This window comes from Piliocolobus tephrosceles, chromosome 6 (assembly GCF_002776525.5).
Source record: "Piliocolobus tephrosceles isolate RC106 chromosome 6, ASM277652v3, whole genome shotgun sequence".
NCBI lineage: Eukaryota > Metazoa > Chordata > Mammalia > Primates > Cercopithecidae > Piliocolobus > Piliocolobus tephrosceles.
This window is the reverse complement of record NC_045439.1, coordinates 48,912,043-48,933,531: the sequence shown is the minus strand read 5'-3', so window position 1 is coordinate 48,933,531 and position 21,489 is coordinate 48,912,043. Positions and strand designations below refer to the sequence as shown.

Genomic DNA, 21,489 nt, shown 5'->3' with positions numbered 1-21,489 from the left:
TACAATTGATATTTATAGTTTTTAATTTCTAACAAACTGGTAGGTTAAACAAAATTCTCATCTTTGTTGTAAATTGTACTTTAAAAAAACTGGTAAGATTGAGTGGTTTGTGAATTACTTATTTATAAACTTTGCCAATATTTCCATTGCAGTATAATTTTGAATCTAATATGCTATGGCTTTATGGTCAGATTGTTTACTAAATTTGTGTTTCTTTTTTTTTTCTAAATTTTTATATTTTAATTTCTAGTTTTAGAAGATGTAGGACTGTACCTGACAAACCTTAATGATAGCTTATCCAGCACTCTGCATGATGCTGTTGAAATGGTAAGTAACGATCGACTCCAACACTGAATTCTGAGAGGAAGAATATCTTTATGAATTGGTTGCCATTGATCAGGTTTTTTCTCAATTTTTTGAGTTATAGACACAAAATTTAGTAAAATAACCATGAAATAATTTAGGGCTTCTTGCACATTTCATTATATAATCTTATAATTGTGAGAATGAAAAAAAGTTATTATTCACCCTTGTGGCTCTAGGGAAAAAAAAATACATTTAATGTAATTAGGTAATAAAATCTAGCTGATTGCAAATTGTTACCTCTGTATGTTGTCTTTACAATATTTAAGCAAGATCTTACCTATTTCAACCAACTCTCTTATAATACATTTGTTATTTTTCCCTAACCATGATTATAATTCTTTGTGCTAATAAATGTTTAAATTTAATGGCTTAAAAAGAAAAATGAGGTCCAGGGATGCTAACCCTTTCTAGTTCTTATCTATCTCTGTAGAAGCAAAAGTTGGTATTTAAAAATATCACATTATATATAAATATATAGAATGATAGTAAGAATTTTCTTTTGAAAAAACTGTTAAGGAATAGAAATCTTTATATATTTTTAAACAACCTAAGCAAGGAAAGATAATTGTACTCAACTATCATCTATATTTATTCACATCTTTTTAAAGCATTGTTGCGTTTTTTTAAGTTATTTCACATAGGCCTATGAAAATACTTCATTAATAAGTTTTTTGATAAGATTTTAATGAAACAATTTTTAAACAGTAATTATTTATTGCAAGTAATTGGTTGAGTTAATTGTGAGGAGAGCACAGCAATCACTTTTATGAAATAATATGGGAAGAAGGCATAAATGAGATATCTTTATTTTCAGAGACGCATTACTAACATTTGGCCTATTTAGTGTACCATGATAGCATTTTTCTCCTCTTTGAACTTTTTCAAGTGGCAAAGCATGTTTAAATTTATTTAAAGTAAATAGCTAAACCAAACCAAGACTAAATTATAACTTGTTTCTCTTTTTCTACATTTGAAACTAAATTCTAATTTTGATATTTTTACTACGCCTAAATCACATATGCTACAAATTCATAATAAAGTCAAATACAAAAGTACAATCCGGAAAAACCCCAAATAACTTGAAGTCATGTACCAGTTGGCATTTATCTATACATAGCTAGGGGATAGGTACTTATAATTTAAAATCGTGTTAATACCTATATTTACAAGATAGTCTACTTTGTTGGACTCTGAGGCCCACACTGTTCCTCATTGTTGAGACGAGCCTATTTTGAGGCACGAAGAAGCCTATACAGGGTGCTCCAGTGAGGGTCTTCAATACCAACGCCCTCGCCAAGTAAGCCAGATGTCAGCCCAAAGGCAAAGGGACGTTGAGGTCTATCGCTGCCATAGCATACTTGTGCAGTTTTTCATTTTTGCTTGTGGTCCAGGTTGCAGCATTACTACGCTTTGCCCCCCTTGCCACACTGTGGCATTACTTTACTGCAGAAATATGAAGAGGAGGCTGTGACCCAAAAACAGTGATATCATAAAAAACATTTAAGATTCATAGTAGCTCAACTGCATGGGACAGACGGTTTGATTTTTATGTTTTTATAATCTCCAGTTTACGTGTTACCGAATTTCACTGTGGTTTATATTTGAGGCAAAAGTAGAGGGCTTTTATTATAGACAAATGGAAATGAGAACTGGATGAAAATAGAGTTCATCTCCTTTCCAAAAATGCTAATACCATCATTTCATGACTGCTAAGTTTTCATTAATCTTAAATTGAGAAAAATGCAATTGTTCGAAATAATTTATTTTTATTAATTGTCTTTATGTTTCTTTTAGGAGGATGATCCTCCTAGTGAAGGGCAAGTGATTAGGATGCCCCATAAAAAATTTCATGCAGATGCAGTTCTTTCTGTTCTTGCTAAACAAAACCAGGAGTCAGCAGTTTCACAGCAAGCAGTCTGTCATTCAGAGGTACTTTTTAACTTTAATGACTTTTTTTTTTTTTTTGGTTAGATATAAATACAGGAAAAAAATTAAAATATTCTTACTACTAGTTAAAGCATGCTAGTATTTTGTTTTTTCAAGGGTCAGTGTTATAGCAACTTTAACTTGGAGTCATGGAACTATAGAGTTTTATAACTGAAAGGAATTTAGACCATCTGTTCCAACCACCTTGTTCTACATCTAAAAAAGCTAAAGCTTTGTGAGGATTATTCATTCATTATACAATTATTTATTGAGTATCTGTTATATGCCAGACACAACCTGGGAAAAGATACAAAGGTAAATAAGACATGACCCCTACCTTTAAGCAGCCTACAGTCATGAAGGAAGATAAGGGCTTACACAAGTAATTATTCAACAGTGCAATAACTGATCAAATAGCTGTATTTACAAGTACTATATGAACACACAGGAGAAAAGACTCTGCTTGAAGTTAGATGACACTTCCTACACAATATTACATTGATGTCAGTCTTTAAAGATGGAGTAGGACTTTGCAGGCAGCCATGAAAGAGAAGGACATTTCAGAAGCAGAAATACCATTTGTTAAGGGATGAGAGCCAAGAAATATTAAAGCATATTTGGAAAGTATTGAAAATTTCTGTGTGGCTAGAACTTTAGATAAAGAATCAGTTATGTCTGGAGAAGTAGATTGAACCAGATGATCATAAAGAATATTTTATTTAGGCCATGTTAAGGTTTGGGCACTGTGGAGCCCATGAAGGTTTTTGGGCAAGGGAGTTGCCTTAGGAAGGAGTATGAAGCCATAAACAAATGAGGGAGACATGGGAGATCTGTCAGAACACCACTGTAGTAGACCCAGCAAGAGAAACGATAATATGAACAAAGACAGTTACAGCAGAAATAGGAGAGATATTTAAATTTAAGGGCATAGGATTGACAGTAATTGGTCATTGGTTGAGAGAGGTAAAGAAGCTTTTTTTTAAGGATAATCTTGAAGTTCCTACCTTGGGAGCCTGGGTAGGTGATTGTAGAGTTGTTGGCTTAGAAGTGCAGAGAGAAGAGTGCCAGATTTTGTGGGGAAAGTAATGAGTTTGATATACACATCAAATTTAAGGTGCTTAAGGAAATTCCAGGTAGAAATATACAACATTGTCATTCAGACTGGTTAATGGTGGAGCTGAGACTAGGATTCTTGATCTATAGTGCTGTTTCTATCATATCTGGTTGTCTTTGCATGAACAAATGTCAGCTGGCTTTAGATGAGCTGGAGATCTAAAGACTATATAGGGCCCAAGGAGATGGTTGGTTTTATTTCCTACTTTTATTCTGAAAACTTTAAATGATTAGGAAAGGCAGGAGAAGATATAAAATTTAGTAATGGGAAAAAATGAAAGCTTAACATATTCCTTCTTAATATATTCCTTCTAAATTTAAAATAATTAAATTTTCTGTAACTTTAGTTAGCAACAGACCAAAAATTGATTTCACCGGAAAAATATTAGTTGTGATGTCCGTGTTGCTAAATTCAAAAACGTACTGTCATAGCTGCAGAAACTAAGGTGCTTAGTATCGAAACCAGTAAGTTGAGAGAGAGAGAAAGGAGGGAGGGGAGAGAGAGAAAGTGCATGTACGTGTGGAAAGGAGAGAGACAGCGGGAGAGGGAAGGAGGGAGAGAGAATGAGACAAGCAAATGGTACAAAAAGAGGTGGCAAATAGCAGAAGTGTCTGCATAATTTATAAATTCCACTGACTAATCCCAGTTTTCTTTTTGGAAATCACTAATATCTGTATTTATTTGTTCAATTTTATCAGACCTTTTTATCTTTTAGATGCTGGGAAATTTATCTTCATTATTTCTTTCTCTTTTTTTTTTTTTTTTCTTCCTTTCATTTCCACCCCTCCTCTGCCTTCCAAACTCTTATTTCTAGATATTGACACTTCTATTTCTATTTTTATACCTTAAATTTTCTATCTCTTTCTTTTCTTCTCCATTCTGGGAGGGCTCCCCAATCTGATCTGCTAACTGTTAATTTGTTCTCTACCATACTGTTTATCCCATTTATTGTATTTTTCGTACTTGACATTCTTGTTTTCTTTTTTTTTTTTTTTGCTTTGCATTTTAATGTATTTTCTTATCGCCTACTCTGTGTCTGTCTGATTAATATCATTCACTTTGTTGTCTGTTTTTTTTTTCTTTTTTAAACTTATTGACTTCTCAGGTATCTGGTTCTTTTGACCTGTGAGTTCATATTTCACTGATGGGATCAACTATTCTGTCTGAGAATTTGGGTAAGGATAAAACCAGTCCATGGTCTGTTTCAGAGAGTTGAAGAAGAGGGGAGGAGAGAGCCCTAGGGAGGAGAGCCTCAGGCAGCACAGAACCACCCTTGCTCACTGTCCCTGCTGTTTGCTGTTACTCCACTATATAGCTCTTCTGGTGATTATTGTGTCTTTAAGCCGTTAGGAAGAAGTTGCTTTGAGAGGGTTTATAATCCACTAGTCCCAGGGTTTGGAGGGGAAGAAGGTGAAGGAATGAATCCCCACGGATGGGCTTCTGGACAGATTTCATCTATAGTTGTCACCATAGCTACTAGGCCTTCATGTTCCCTGGTATTACTCTGGGGTGCCAGCATTTGCAGCTGGGGTTGTTGACAGGAAGACTTTTATGGTTGAAGGGCAAGCAGTGATCTCAAATTAATGGAGGAAGAAACAAGCACTTTTCTCCAGTCATTGCTGTCATGAAGCTCCTCCACACAGCCTCTTCCCTAGGATGCAGCCCCTTTCTTTCCACACATACCAGCTTAAGTTATACCAGCTTAAGTCTGTCTTTCCAGCGGTTTTTCACAACTTTTACTTTAGTTCTCAGAATCTATGGGTTCTTTCTCACCTCTGTAGTTACTCCAGTGTTGATTTTGAGAGCTATCAGCCTATGTTATTGTGCTGTCCTGGCTAGACCAGCAATGCAGAAGTTAGAATTCTAGTTTCTCCAGATCTTTTTCTAAGCATTAACCATTTGTATATGTATAAAAATATATTTGTGTGTATGTATATGTATGTGTGTATATATATGTATGAATTTTTTTGAGACAGAGTTTCAGTCTGTTGTTTATGCTGGAGTGCAGTGGCTCAGTCAGCTTACTGCAGCCTCGAACTCTTGGACTCAAGCAATCCTCCCACCCCAGCCCCCAGAATAGCTGGGACTATAGGCATGCACCATGCCTAGCTAATTTTTTATTTTTTGTAGAGATGGGGTCTCACTCTGTTGCCTAGGCTGATCTCCAACTTCTGACCTCAAGTGATCCTCCTACCTCAGCTTTCCAAAATCCTGGGATTATAGGCGTGAGCCACCATTTCTGGCTTAGTATATACTTTTGAGGTGTGCGTATATTTTGTTGTGCAATTTTAAATTTTAAAAAGCCAGTTGCAAGGCTTTTTAAAATTTAACATAAATCCTGAAGATCTATATTCTTTTTACCTACCATGTAGTATACCATAGTTTAATTATTCTCCTATTGAAGGATTTTTAGATTGGTTCCAGTTATTCCCTAATCAAACTATACTAGGTATAAAATCCTTTTTTGTACTCATGAGAAATTATTTTTCTAGATTTAGATACTAAGGCATGGAATTGCTGGCTCAAAGATATAAGCATTCATAATTTAAGTAGGCACTGAAAAATTGCCCTAATGTATGAGATCCCTTTCCCATGTCACACATAATGTTTTTCATCTGAAATTTTTGCCAGTTGGATTAACAGTGACATTTTGCATATTTTCCTGTCTAAAGGACCATTACATTTGTTTGTAATAGGAACTAGTAACAGTGATACATTATAAGTTAAAATATTGTTTTGCTAAGAAAATAGTGGCTTTTCTTTGTGCTTGAAACTTCTTGCTCAGAGGGGCATTAGGTCAGTGAGAGCTGGCTGATGGCAAACTGTAATTTGTACATATATGTAGATGGGCTAGGTATATTACTCTGTATTATAGGCAGCCTGACTTAAATTGACACGAGTTTAAGCACTGAGTATAATCCAAAACTCAGAGATACTTGTGAGTATGAGAGCATTTTGTAAATAGGCAAGATAAGTCTTCAGTAGGGTCATAGAGTATTCTTAAGGTGTTAAATAGTTCAGCAGTTACAAGTATCCTAGAAAACAGATTCACAACAGAGAAGTTACTGTAGATTGTCAGAGTAAGATAGGCATTGTGAAATATTTCTCAATTTCTGGGGAAAACATAATTGCCGTCATTCTAAACACTGCCCAAGAGTCTCCAAGGGATTTCATATTAATTATGAAACAGTATTTTTTAATTTAAAGGATGTTGAGGCAATCAGTATTCCTAAAGAAGAATCAGGCTAAGAGAATAAGGAGAGATAGAGATGTACATAGGAGAATGAAGACAAATTGAAGAGAATCTTGAATGTTGAGCTAAGAAGTTTAGCTTTTATTTTATAGTCAATGGAATCATCAAAGATGTTTCAGCAGTGATTTCTTCATATATTCTAGTAAAAAAAAAACACTTGTTGGTTGAAATTAAACCCCTTTTAAATGAGAAACATGGGCGCTTTCAGATATTGGAATTTTTCTTCAGTTCTTAATTAGTAAATTCATTAATTAGAGTATCTCAAATCATAAAATGTACTAGTGATTAGGATATATAATTTTTTAATACAGAAAGAAAATAGGAGTCTTATATTTTTTCAGTTGTTCATTTATTTCATAGATTTCATTTAAAACAATTTTGTTTTGTTTTGTTTTGTTTTTGAGACAGAGTTTCACTCTTGTTGCCCAGGCTGGAGTGCAATGGCGGGATCTCGGCTCACTGCAACCTCCGCCTCGTGGGTTCAAGCGATTGTCCTGTTTCAGCCTCTCGAGTAGCTGGGATTACAGGCATGCACTACCACGCCTGCTAATTTTGTATTTTTAGTAGAGAGGAGTTTTTGCCATATTGGTCAGGCTTGTCTGGAACTCCTGACCTCAGGTGATCTGCTTGCCTTGGCCTCCCAAAGTGCTGAGATTACAGACGTGACCCACCATGCCCGGCCAACAATTCTGTGCTTTTTGTATTTTTTATTTTTCCAAGGGAAAAGAACATTATTAAATATGACTAAAGTAGTCTTCTATAATCTCTATACTTTTTTTTTTTTTTTTTTTTGAGACAGAGCGTCACTCTGTTGCCCGGGCTGGAGTGCCGTGGCTTGATCTTGGCTCACTGCAGCCTCTGCCTCCCAGGTTCAAGCGATTTTCCTACCTCAGCCCCCCAGGTAGCTGGGACTGCAGGTACGCGCCACCATGCTCGGCTAATTTTTTTTTTTTTTTTTTTTTTAGTAGAGGCAGGTTTTCACCATATTGGCCAGACTGCTCTCAAACTCCTGACCTTGTGATCTGCCCACCTCAGCCTCCCAAAGTGCTGGGTGGTGTGATCCAGGCCTCTATACTTTGATAAAAATCTTATTATTGATATATGGGGTAACCTTTATGCTGTTTAAAGTATATTATTCTCATCAGTTGTTTAATTGTAAAGTTTCCACTAACAAACTTTAGGCAATTTTTATTCATGCAGAATGAGAGAAATTTTCTGTTATTCCCATTTTAAGCTGTATGAACAATGTGTAATGCATACCAGCATTTAGTGGTTTTGATTTTTTGTCTTTTTTGACACGGTCTCACTCTGTCACCCAGGCTGGAGTACAGTGGTGCAATCTCGCTCACTGCAGCCTCTGCCTCCTGGGTTCAAGCTAGCCTCCTGCCTCAGCCCCCCAAGTAGCTGGGACTACAGGTGTGTGCTATGATGCCCAGCTAATTTTTGTAATTTTTGTCGAGATGGGGTTTTGCTGTGTTGCCTAGGCTGGTCTTGAACTCCTGAGCTCAAGTGATTCACCCGCCTCGGCCTCCCAAAGTGTTAGGATTATAGACATGAGCCACCGTGCTGGCCCCACTGAGTATTTTAAATTGTAATATAATTTTTCTTTTATGTTTTATTGCTATTTAATTGGCACTTGAAAAATAGATAGTGGTTAATTTCATAAAATATATGAAATTATTATATTGAAAACAAAGCCTATCATTAGGCTTATTAGACTAACTTCTTGAACTTTTCTTGCATGTAACATATATGTGGCATAGAAGGCAGTTTGTAAAATACCTTCCAAGGAGTCAAAGGGTATTGTTCATGATATTTGGCAAACATTTCCTGTTTTGACTTGATTTTAATATAATGGTTTTAACAATTGTTTCTACTTTTTAAAGGACATGGAAAACAGTGTGGGTGAACTTAGTGAAGGACAAAGACCCCAGCTAATAGCGGCAGCAGAGAACATCTTAATGGGACATTCTCTCTATATGCAGCCACCTGTCACTAATGCACAGTCTTTGGATCAACAGTGTGATCCTAAACCATTATCTCGGCAATTTGACGCAGTTTCAGGTATATACCAAAATATTTTTTCTTGATGTGTCATAGTAGTATCCCTAATCTGAGTTGAGAAAAGTATACCTATTTTCAGATGGGGGCTTGCAAAATTTCTTTATTAAAAGGGATTTTAATAATTGAAAAGTTTGGTGATAACTTTTTTTATAGTATATATAGCAGTGTTTCCCCAAATGTGATTCATATATCAATGTTGGTACTTGAACTTTTGGGTGGTATGTGAATTAATTTTGGTAATACACATACATACACTTAAAACTTTTCAACTGTGATACTTTTATTTCATTTTATTTGCTTATTTGTTTATGTATTTATTTATTTAGAGACAGAGTCTCACTCTGTCACCCAGGCTGGAGTGCAGTGGCACAATCTCGGCTCACTGCAAGCTCTACTTCCCGAGTTCACGCCATTCTCCTACCTCAACCTCCCAAGTAGCTGGGACTACAGGCACCTGCCACCACACCTGGCTAATTTTTTGTATTTTTTAGTACAGACGGGGTTTCACCGTGTTAGCCAGGATGGTCGCTATCTCCTGACCTCGTGATCCGCCCGTCTCGGCCTCCCAACGTGCTGGGATTACAGGTGTGAGACATCGCACCTGGCCTATTTTATTTTATTTTATTTTATTTTATTTTATTTTTTTTGGAGATGGAGTCTTACCCTGTCGCCCAGGCTGGAATGCAATGGCATAATCTTGGCTCACTGCAACCCCTGCCTCCCGGGTTCAAGCTATTGTCCTGCCTCAGCCTCCCAAGTAGCTGGGATTACAGGCATGTGTCACCATGCCCAGCTAATTTTTGTATTTTTATAGAGACAGGGTTTCACTATGTTGGCCAGGCTGGTCTCAAACTCCTGACCTCAGGTATTCTGCCCGCCTCAGCCTCCCAAAGTGCTGGGATTACAGGCGTGAGCCACTGTGCCCAGCCGATGCATTTATTTTAATATGTTCTAGAAAAATATAACAAATCCATGAAAACTGACGTAACGGATCTTTAGGACAAGGGTAAATTAGATAATACTGTAGCTATTTATTCCTTATATGGATTTTAGTAGCACTTAGTGCATTCAGGACCATTTTAGAATTTAAATAAACTTTCTGTTGTGACACGTTGGAAATAAGGATAGAATAGAGAATCCCAATCACTAGCATATATAGTTGACTCTCATCTATGGACCATTGTTATATTCTGTGGTCACCACAAACATATTAACAAATATTGAACCATTGCTCCTAGGATAAATACAGGATTAGGTTTCTGTGAGCCTCTAGTCATAACATTTTTATCAACTGATCAATATATAACCTGGTTTTATTTATGTTTCTGTTTAAAGAAATCTTATTTAATATATATTTTGGATTCATTAATATTGAACTCACAGCCATTGAACTATCCAGCAGTGTAACTTGTGCCTGAAGGAGGCCTATCTAACACATATATTTTCTCCATAAGACACAACAGAAGAGCCTTTTTGTGCTTAGAAACACTAAACAGGCCAGGCGTGGTGGCTCACGCCTGTAATCCAGCACTTTGGGAGGCCAGGGTGGGCGAATCACCTCAGGTCAGGAGTTTAGGTCAGGAGTTTAGGTCAGGAGTTTAAGACCAGCCTGGCCAACATGGTGAAACCTTATCTCTACTGAAAATGCAAAACTTAGCCAGGCATAGTGGCAGGCGCCTGTAATCTCAGCTACTTGGGAAGCTGAGGCAGGAGAATTGCTTGAACTCAGGAGGTGCAGAGGGCAGAGGTTGCCGTGAGCTGAAATCGCGCCACTGCACTCCAGCCTGGGCAACAAGAGCGAGTCTTTGTCTCAAAAAAAAAAAAAAAGAAAGAAAGAAAGAAAGAAGCACTAGACAGTACCTCGGCGCTAAGAGGCCATTTTAAACAGTGAAATCACCAAAAAACAAACAAACAAAAAAACAAAAAAAACATGAAATGTGAAAAACACAGCTTTACATATACTGTGAAAAGGTCTCTTGTTTACAGTATGAGAGCTGAAATAAGGTGGAATGTATCCTTGTTCAGCATCAACTGGAAAAATGCATATAAGGCAATTTAAGTTTTTCACCACTCTGTACATGTCCACAAATGACCACAAAGGTGCTGCAAGTATTGATTTGGGGATTATAAATACATTTCAGCAAGTAGGTAAATTTGCAAATATGTAATTTACAAATAAATGAGGATCTGCTATATTCTTATTATTGATTTTTAAATGCCCATTGCTGCTTTCTCTTAAGTGAAAAGAAACTTCTGGAGGCATGCAGATTTGCCAGAAATCAGAAAAGGAAAAGCCTGAAGTTAGAGTATTTAGTTTCATATTAAGTGAATACCTTGTATCGTTCAGAATTGGGAGAAGTTCGAGACTGAATTTCCCATGTGAATATATGTAAAGATTGGCCTCATTTCTCATTTTGTACACATAATGAGAGTATTAAATGTTTTACATTCTTTAAAATTTGTTGGATTCAAATAGCATGAAATGTGACTTACCTTTATGTCCAGCTAAATGTGCAGAATGCAATTAAACAGAGTTAGCACTAGGTGGCTCTCGCAGATCACTTGAACTGCTAGGTACTTAAGAGCTACTAGGTACCTGAGAGCAACTAGGCACTTGGTTGAAATGTTACGGAATAAATTCCCTGGGGAGATAGCCTCTCTGGTCCTTTCTTAAATTTCTGGTAACCCTAGCAGATTACCTATAGGACATGCATTTTTAATGTTAGATACATTATAGGTATTTGTTTGATTGGAAAAAATAAGTAACATGGTATAACATAAGACTGAGCACATATGTAAGGCAGTATAGCAAAATAGCTAAGAGTTTAGGCTTTGAGAGTTTCCGAAGTGGGTTTGAATTCCAGCTCTGTATATCTTTGGTCAAGTAACTTAATGTTCCTGAACCCAAATTTCTTCATGTGTCAAGTGGGGATAATATTGCTATGTACAAAATTACCCCACATTTAACAGCTGAAGGCAACAAATATTTATTATCTCACAGAACTCTGAAAGTCACAAATCTGGTAGTGGCTTACTTGGGTGGTTGTCAGGATCTCTCCTGACATGGCAGTCAAGATGATGGCTTCGACTGAGGTCATCTGAAGGCTTGACTAGGGTTGAAGGATCCACTTTCCAAGCTCACTCATGTGCCTTTAGCAAGAGGCTTCACTTCCTCACCATGTTAAACAGTCCATAGGGCCATGAATGATGTGGTAGCAGGCATCTCCCAAGAGAAAGTAAGCAATCAAAATGGAAACAATACTGTCTTTTTTTTTTTTTTTCTTTTGAGAGAAAGTAGCTCCTGAGTAGCTGGGACTACAGATGCACACCACCATGCCTGGCTGATTTTCGTATGTTTTTATAGAGATGGGGTTTTGCCATGTTGGCCAGGCTGGTCTCAAACTTCCGAACTCAAGTGATCCACCTGCCACAGCCTCCCAAAGTGCTGGGATTACAGGTGTGAGCCACTGCGCCCAGCTGATAATGTCTTTTATAACCTAATCTCTAAAGTGACATGCCATCACTTATGTCATATTCCATTGATAACACAGACCAATCATGGAACAACTTAAGAGATGAGTTTAAAAAGGTGTGAATACCAAGAGGGCAGGGATCATTGGGGGCTATCTTGGAGGTAATAGTGTCTATCTCATTACGGTTATTAGGTACATGTATTTGACAATGCATGTGAAGTAGTAAGCACAGTGCTTGGCACATGATGTTGTTCTCTTTAATAATGCTTGGAGCATGAAAAGTACTATCTTATATGTACTTCATAGAATCAGAAACTATCAACAGTTGACTAAAAGGACTTTGCCTATAGAAAACTAATTTGTTCCTCTTGTTTCAAGATTTTCTCCTGGTGACCACAGAATATAACTGTGGTCCATAGATGAGAATCAACTATATATGCTAGTGATTGGTATTGCTTTTCATCAATGTTGCTTACAGAGGGTCATCTATTCTTACTTTGCCCCTCCCCACCCCTGCTAATTTTCAGGAAATGTCCTATTTCCTGTAGTTCTCTAACACTGTCTCCATTCCTTAGGCTCTCAGGTTGGGTTGAGTAACTGAATGATGCAAAATTGGTTTTGAGGAGTTGTCTTGGGGACCCTAAAATGTAAGCTATAATTTGAATGAATTATATGTGGACCCTGGGATATACTATGAACTACAGCTTTTTATTTACTCAAAAAACCTGTATTGAATACCCACTGTATACCTAGAGCTGTGTAAGTACTACATTAAGCACTCAAGATTCAAAGATGATAGATGTCTGCTCTCAAGACATTTACTAACTAGTGTGGGAGAAATAAATAACAATTATAATATTGTATGACTAGTACAACATACGGCTGTGGGAGTGCAGAGGAGGAATTCAACTCATTTGTGAGGGCTTAGAAAAGGTTTTCTGCAAGAGCCAATGTGAAATTGAATCTTAAGGGAATTAGCCAGATGGTAAATTATAAGAATATCCCAGTTTGTTCATTTACCTTATTCAGAAGACATTTTTGAGTGCCTGCTATGTGCTGAGCATGTGCTAGGTTCTATGAAAATGAAACTTGGTAAGGCCCTGTTCACAATGATGGTTTTTTCTCTAGTAGACATAGTAGATAAGAAAGCAAAAACATGCAATAAATTACTGTAGTTATTGTGAAGAAGTCCATATAGGATGGATGTTCAGGTCAATTGTAGTTGAAGGGATTCAGGAAAGACTTCATAGATGAGGGAAGTCTTGCTTGAGGTGACTCCTCAAAGATGAATAAATACTTGCCATGTGGTGAGTGAGGAGGGACCTTTCAAGCATAATATGCAATAAGACAGGGAACAAAGGCCAAAAAAACCGCAAAAAACAAAAAAACCAAGGGTTAATCACAGAAGTGCGGTGTTTTTGTCGAAGAAGTAGAGCTTAAGATGTAATGAAATTGCAGCAGGGAGCAGAAACCAGGTCATGAAAAGCCCTGGATGATCTATTAAGGAGTACAGTAAGGATCGCTTTGTATACAAAATGGGAAATAGTCTTACTTTATACTTATTCCCATAAACAGTTCAGTCTTAAGTTTCTGTCAATTCTGAATGTTGTGTGATATTCATCAGTCTGCTAAAGATTATAAATAAATGAGTGATATGATCATATTTACCTTTTATTTAGCAAGATCATCTGAGGTGCAGTGTGATGGGTAGATTGGAAGAGTTAAGACTAGATGCAAGGAACCTGATTAGACAACCATTAAAGTTGACCCGATGAGATATTATTCAGTAGGGAGGATATATAAAAAGGGAGATTTGAGAGAGAATTAAGGAGATGGACAGGAATTCATTTGAGTGTGAGCAGTAAAAAAGTAGCAGAAAGTCTAAGAAATACCTGGGTTTCTGGCTAGAATTATTGGATAGATGGTCATCTCAGTCACTGAGAGAGAGCGAATATGGAGGAACGACAATTAGGAGGAAAGAGGTGGAGTGGGGTTTATACATAATGTGTGATGCCTTTGACTTTCATACAAATGAAAAAAATCCGTTAGATATACCAGACCAAAAATTCTTGCTGGACTGGCAATTTTAGGCAAATTTAGTGTTCTCTAAAAGTCTGCCATGGTTGCTCTCCACTACAATAAAATCCTAGGAAAGCAAAATTAGGGATTTCTAGTTATGATTAATTAAATTAAATTAAATTTGACTTGATTGAAATAATATTTTAAATATCCCTCTTTTAAAGGTCTAACTTGCATTATACAGGTAAGACACCCACACTCAGTGAGCCTGCTTGTTAGAAGACACAGCAAATTCAGCACTGTTGTGATTGTTGTCATGGAATCCTTTCCTGACCCTTATCACTGGGTTAAATACCTGTCATATGTACTCTGTGTAATTCTCTAATGCCACCTGCCTAATGTTGCTCTTATCACACTGATTGGTAATCTCATGTGAGGGTATGGACTTTATCTTGTTTACTGTCATATCCCTGTCACCTAGCAGGTTATGTAGTACACAGATCATAGTAAATATCTGTTAAATTATGGGATGGTGTATGATGTGAAAGCTATTGTGCACTTTTTGAGTGCTCCCCACCACCACTTTTTTCCTGTCCCATGTATACCTTATCCCAAGTAACCCGTGTTAAGATTCTGGCATATAACCCTCCTGTTTTTTACCTCACACATACAATTTTATGCACACATGCATGTACAATATATATAGTGTGTGTGATTGCCATTATTTTACAATTTGAAATCATATCTTGCACACTTGCCTAAATTTTATGTTTTACCCAGTAAACCCTGTAGACTATTCCAGGTCAACTGGTGTTACTTAAATTTGTTCATTTGAATGATTGCATAAAACTTCATAGTGTTGATTTCCAATAATTTATTTAGTTGTTTCTCTATTGATGGATGTTTATTACCATTTCCCTGCACTGTAAACAATGCTAGAGTAAGTATCCACACACATATCCTACCAGATTGTTGTGTTTTATATACTCCTCCTTACTCCAGTGTATGTACTCCTGGGAAGCTCTTCTATACATGAGCAAATGTATCTTTAGTTTAGAAATAAATAATGCCAAGTTGCTTTCTTGAAAGTTTAAACCAATGTATTTTTATCAGCAATTGATTAGTGCCCTTTCCTTATATCCCCTCCTGAAATTGTGTTGAATAGTTTTTTTTTATGCCTCAGTAGAAATATGAAGATATGTTTCTGACTCCTGATGAGTTTATATGTCTTTTCAGTCATATGTTTGTTGGCCATTTGTATGTGCTCCTATAAAGTTCTTTTCCCATGGGGGAGGTTCTCAATTTTTCTTGTTATTTTTAAAGCTGTTTCTATAGTTTAGATGTTTTCTACTATTTGTATTGTAAACATTTTTATCCAAATTTATGTTTTGTTCACTGATGTTGATGATCTTTTTTTGCCATATAATTTAAAAATTTATATATGGATATTTCTATCTTTTATACTTTCTGTGCTTTCATGGCTTAATCATGTTGCTATACTATAGAAAATAGCTAATCATTTTTATCTATTTATCTGATATCCAGTCACATTACCACATTCTCGTATTAGTTCTAATAGAGTTCTTTTGTTTTCATTAGAGTCTCTGGAGTTTTCTAGGCATATAGCATATTATCAGCAAAAGAGTTTTCAATATCTTCGTTTTTAACATTATATGTAATTCTTTTCTCTTAATTTATCTTAGAAAAATGTCGAAGAAGTCACATAGGAATAGAAAAAGACATAATAGAATATAAAGAGGCAAATAAAGCCTGGAACATGAATTACTTTAAATTATAGGTATTATTACCATTACTTAAATTTATCTTATGTTAGATAATTAAATGAGAATCAGGTAATAATTTTGATAAATTGTTTTATACAGATAATACTATAATAGTAAAAATCAGAACTCAATGCGTCTGGGCATGGTGGCTCACGCCTATAATCCCAGCACTTTGGGAGGCCAAGGCGAGTAGATCACTTGAGAACTTGAGGTCAGGAAGTTCAAGACCAGCCTGGCCAATGTGGTGAAACGCTGTCTCTACTAAAAATACAAAAATTAGATGGGTATGGTGGCACATGCCTGTAGTCTCTGCTCCTCGGGAGGCTGAGGCAGGAGAATCGCTTGAACCCTGGAGGCGGAGGTTGTAGTGAGCCGAGATTGCACTACTGCACTCCAGCCTGGGTGAGTGAGTCTCCATCTCAAAAAAAAAAAAAATTAAAACTCAATAGATGTATTTTGCTTTATGTAAAACCCCATTGAAAACCTAGATTAACATAAAAGATCAATCAGAGTGATTATTTGCTATATCTAGGAAATTGTCAACAGAATGCCTTTAAATGGAAAATATCTATGGCATCTTTAAAATATTTTTTCAGGCTGGGTGCAGTGCAGTGGCTCATGCCTGTAATCCCAGCACTTTCAGAGGCTTGAGGCAGGAAGATCACTTGAGCCCAGGGATTTCAGACTAGCTTTGGCAACGTGGCAAAACCCTGTCTCTATTAAAAATACAAAAAATTATCCAGGTGTGGTAGTGCACACCTGTTGTCCCACCCACTCAGGACGCTGAGGTGGAAGAATCACCTGAGCCTGGGAAGTCAAGGATGCAGGGAGCCATGATCATGCCATTGCACTCCAGCCTGGGCAACAGGAGTGAGACTCTGTCTTTAAAAAAAATAAAATAAAATAAAATAAAATAAATATGAATTTTAAATATATATATTTAAAACAACTTAATTTGCATATAACTCCAGGTCTATTTCTATTGATTATATTTTAAAAGATTATCTAGCAAGACTGTGAAACAGAGAGCAGTGACTTAACTCCTTTGTGCTTCTTACTAGCTCTCTGATTTTGGACAGTTAGTTAACTTCTCTGAACCTTAGTAATGTCAGTGAGAGACAGTTACAATACTGTAACCTGTCTATCTTACAGAATGATTGTAAAGTTCAAATGTAATAAGATAATGTACTCATATATGAAAGTGCTTGGAGTATATAGTGCAATACAAAGGTACAGTGATGTTATTATTAGATATATAGATACCTCTGCTCTTGTCTTCTTTCTACTGATTTGACTGAGGTGCCATTTGTTTATTTATTTGTTTGTTTGTTTATTTATTTTGAGACGAGGTCTCACTTTGTCACCCCAACTGGAGTGCAGTGATGCTATCTCAGCTCAGTGCAACCTCCGCCTCCCGGGTTCAAGTGATTCTCCTGCCTCAGCCTCCTGAGTAGCTGAGATTACAGGCACATGCTACCCCACCCAGCTCATTTTTGTATTTTTAGTAGAGACAGGTTTCATTATGTTGGCCAGGCTGGTCTCGAACTCTTCTCCTCAGGCGATCCACCCGCCTCAGCTTCCCAAAGTGCTGGATTATAGGCATGAGCTACCGCGCCTGGCCAGAGGTGCCATTTAGATAAAAAAAAAGAGCTTGATCACTTGAAGAAAAAAAGCCACAGAATAGAGCTAGGCAGTACCAACATTTTCCAGGCAGGAAATTGCCCTATGCTTTAAGATTACCTTTTAGATAGAAAGTATTCTATTGACTCTTGGAGATAGGAACGGTAAGCAGGAGTGTTAAGAGTTCGTCTATGGGAAGGAGGCTTCAGATGAACTGCATGGACAACTTGTTGATTGAAACTTTACGTAGAATATTCCATGGATTTGTTTGAACATAGGTACTTTTTGCATTCTCTCTGAGTTTTGGTTTTAACTGCAGTGAAGGCTTGGTCCAGGTGTTTTTGTTTGAAGTACACTGCTAGTTCTAATTCAGCAGGTGAGACATATTGGTAGTTTTAGTCAACTACTTGTTCATTTTTGAAGATAAATTTAACAATTTATTTTAACTTTTTGTTTACATTTTTGATAACAGGTAGTATTTATGAAGATTCATGTGCTAGTCATGGTCCAATGAGTTTGGGAGAATTGGAGTTGGAGCCAAATTCTAACCTTGTTCTTCCCACAACACTTCTGACATTACAAGAAAATGATGTTAATTTACCAGTAGCCGCTGAAGATTTTTCCCAGGTACCAAATTAATAGCACTTATATTTTACTTAAAATGAGAATTGAAACGATATTGCCTTAGCATGGTATCCGGTCAAGAGCCAAGCCTCTGGAGTCAGATAGCTTCAAATCATGCCTCCTTTATTTCCTAACTCAAGCCTGAATATAAATCTTAGTTCACCCAAGCTGTGCCCTTGAACATATTATCCCCCTTTAAGCCTTAATTCCCTATCTTTAAATTAAAGAATAAAAGTAATGGCCAGGTGCAATGGCTTACACCTGTAATCCCAGAAACTCTAGGAGGCCAAGACAGCAGATCATTTGAGTCCAGGAGTTTGAGACCAGCCTGGGCAATGTGGCAAAACGCCGTCTCTACAACAAATACAAAAATTAGCTGGGCTCCTGTAGTTCCAACTACTTGGGAGGCTGACGTGGGCAGCAGATTGCTTGTGCCCGGGAGGCAGAGAGTGCAGTGAGAGCGGATTACACCACTGCACTCCAGCTGGATGATAGAGTGAGACTCTTGTCTCAAAAAAATGAATAAATAAATAAAACATTAAAATAATATATATAAAAGTAAGGTAGCTATTTCATTTACATCTCTGTATCTGCATACAATACCTAGCTCAGTAATTTGCACATAGTAGGTGCTTGATAAGTGTTTATTACATTGAAATTTGTAAAAAGTGTTTCATAAGAAATGTATTGCATAAGAAATTTAATACTGAGTGAAGCCAATGGCCCATGCAATCACGTGTACTGAAAAAATAGGTTAATTACTCACCAAGATGTTAATCTAAAAAAGTTCAATATTAAATAGTTTTTTATTTGTATATTGGCAATTTATTACTCATTTTGAAGTAATTTATGAATAAGTCTTCATGGTATTGTGCAGCAGTACATGTGTTAAGGATGAAACCAAAAAATATGTAAGATAAAGATTGTGGAACACATGATTATGTGGGGTTCAGTATTACCAACCTGTGACCAAGCAATGACTAGGAAAAATTAGTTAATAATGAAAAAGTATCTATTAATAACTTCTGTATAAAAAAATTTTTTGTGTCCATGATTAGGCAAACATTTCTGGGATATGATACCAAAGGTACTATCTATGAATAATAAATTTTTAAATTGATCTTATCAAAAATAAGAACTTCTGTTCTTCAAAACACAGTTAAGAGAATTAAAAGGCAAGCCACTGACTGGGAGAAAATATTTACAAATCTCTTATCTGATCAAAGACTTGTGTTCAGAATATATAAGGAGCTCACATAACTCAATATTAAGAAAACAAACAATCCAGTTTAAAATGAGCAATAGATTTGGACCAGTACTTTACCCAGATATATGAATGGCAAATAAGCACATAAAAAGATTCTCAGCTGGGCATGGTGGCTCTCGCCTGTAAGCCCAGCACTTTGGGAGGCTGAGGAAGGTGGATCATGAGCTAACGAGATCGAGACCATCCTGGCCAACATGGTGAAACCCCGTCTCTACTAAAAATACAAAAATTAGCTGGGTGTGGTGGCTTGTACCTGTAGTCCCAGCTCCTTGGGAGGCTGAAGCAGGAGAATCACTTGAACCCGGGAGGTGGAGGTTGCAGTGAGCCAAGATCGCGCCACTGCACTCCAGCCTGGTGACAGAGCAAGACTCTGTCTCAAGGAAAAAAAAAAAAAAAAAGATTCTCAGCAGAGTTAGTCATTAGGAAAATGCAAAATAAAACCACAATGAGCTACCACTACACATCCATTAGAATATCTAAAATCTAAAAGACTGTCACGCCAAATGTCGGCAAGGATGTGGAGCAACTGAACTCTCATACTTGGCTGATTGGGAATGTAAAACGATCTGACCCCTATGGAAAAGAGCTTGGCCATTTCTTAAAAAATACACACCCACCATATGAACCATGCATTTCACTCCTAGTTTCTCAAGAGAAACTAAAACATATATTTACACAAAGACATGTACATGAATGTTCATACAACTTTATATTTGTAGTAACCAAAAACTGGAAACAACACAATGTCCATCAACTGGTAAATGGACAAATTGTGGTGTATCCTGTACAGTGGAATGCTTAGCAATCAAAAGGCATGAACTATGAATACAAACAATAACATGGATGGTTCTTACAAAAGTTATGTTCAGTAAAGAAGCCATACCAAAGACGAACAAAAAAAAAATCACTCTGATTTTATTTATATAAAATTTTAGAGAATGCAAACTAATTTATAGTAATAGAAAGCATTTCAGTTCTTTTTTGGGGACGGTAGGAGGTAGAGGTGGGAAGGGCAAGAGGGAGAAGATAAAATGGTGTGAGAAAACTTTTGAGATTGATGGATATGTTTATTGTATTGTCTTGATTGTGGTGATAGTTTCATGGGTTTATAGGTAGGTCAAAACAGCAGATTGGACACTTTAGATATGTGCAGTTTATTGTCTGTTATGTATATCTCAATAAAACTTTCAAAATAAAAGTTTACTACCTTTTAATTGATGGCTTGTTTTAGAATAAAACTGTAAAGTGTTACCAGAAGAATGGGCCTCAAAAAATTCCTTTGTTAGATTTCTTTAGCTGACAGGGATGTATGGTTAGTAATAATGGCACACATTTATAGTGCTAAATGCTGTTCTAAGTTTTTTACATATTTTAACTCATTTAATCCTTATAACAGCCTAATGAGGTAGTTATTATTATCCCTATTTCATGAATGAGGAAATTGAGGTATTAAGCAGTTAAATAACTTGCCCAAAGTCAAAGCTAGAAAATGCCTTACCCAGATTTGAACACAGGCAGGTTAGCTCCTGTGTTCATAGCTCTTATTTGCTGTGAGTAAGCAAAGAAACCACTAGAAACATTCCAAGTCTCAGCAGCCAGAGCCAGAGGTAGTCCTAGTACCCATCTTAGAAAGACACACCAAGATAATATTTCCTTCGAGGCAGAAACATACATGACTAACAGCTCTAAACTTGAAAGACCAGAGTTAAGGCTAGTTACTATTACTGCCCCTTAGAGCTACTCATTTTTACCCCTAGATAAAGAGGATGCTTGTCAAAGGTGCAGTGATTACATTGTGTCCATGTGGACAGATGTTTCAGATTCTTCTATGGTTGTGTTTATTGACAAGGGTTCAGGGATTTCTTTTTAAGTTCCTGTTAAAGCTTTTTTCAGGGGCTCCTGTAATAGCTGTTTTCAGGGGCTCTTTATAATAAAGCGCATAAAACAGGAAAGAGAAGAAAGAAAATCACACAATTTGT

The 21,489-nt window shown here is 36.6% G+C and overlaps 1 protein-coding gene across 1 annotated transcript in view; it reads left to right on the top strand.

Moving 5' to 3' along the window:
• KIAA0586 (KIAA0586 ortholog) overlaps positions 1-21,489 on the top strand; it is a 125,973-nt gene that overhangs the window by 68,388 nt on the left and 36,096 nt on the right. The window contains exons 26-29 of the mRNA XM_023231469.1: positions 251-327; positions 2,161-2,295; positions 8,546-8,723; positions 18,092-18,246. Of these exons, the coding sequence (XP_023087237.1) occupies positions 251-327; positions 2,161-2,295; positions 8,546-8,723; positions 18,092-18,246 (545 nt within the window). The remainder of the gene's footprint in view (positions 1-250; positions 328-2,160; positions 2,296-8,545; positions 8,724-18,091; positions 18,247-21,489) is intronic.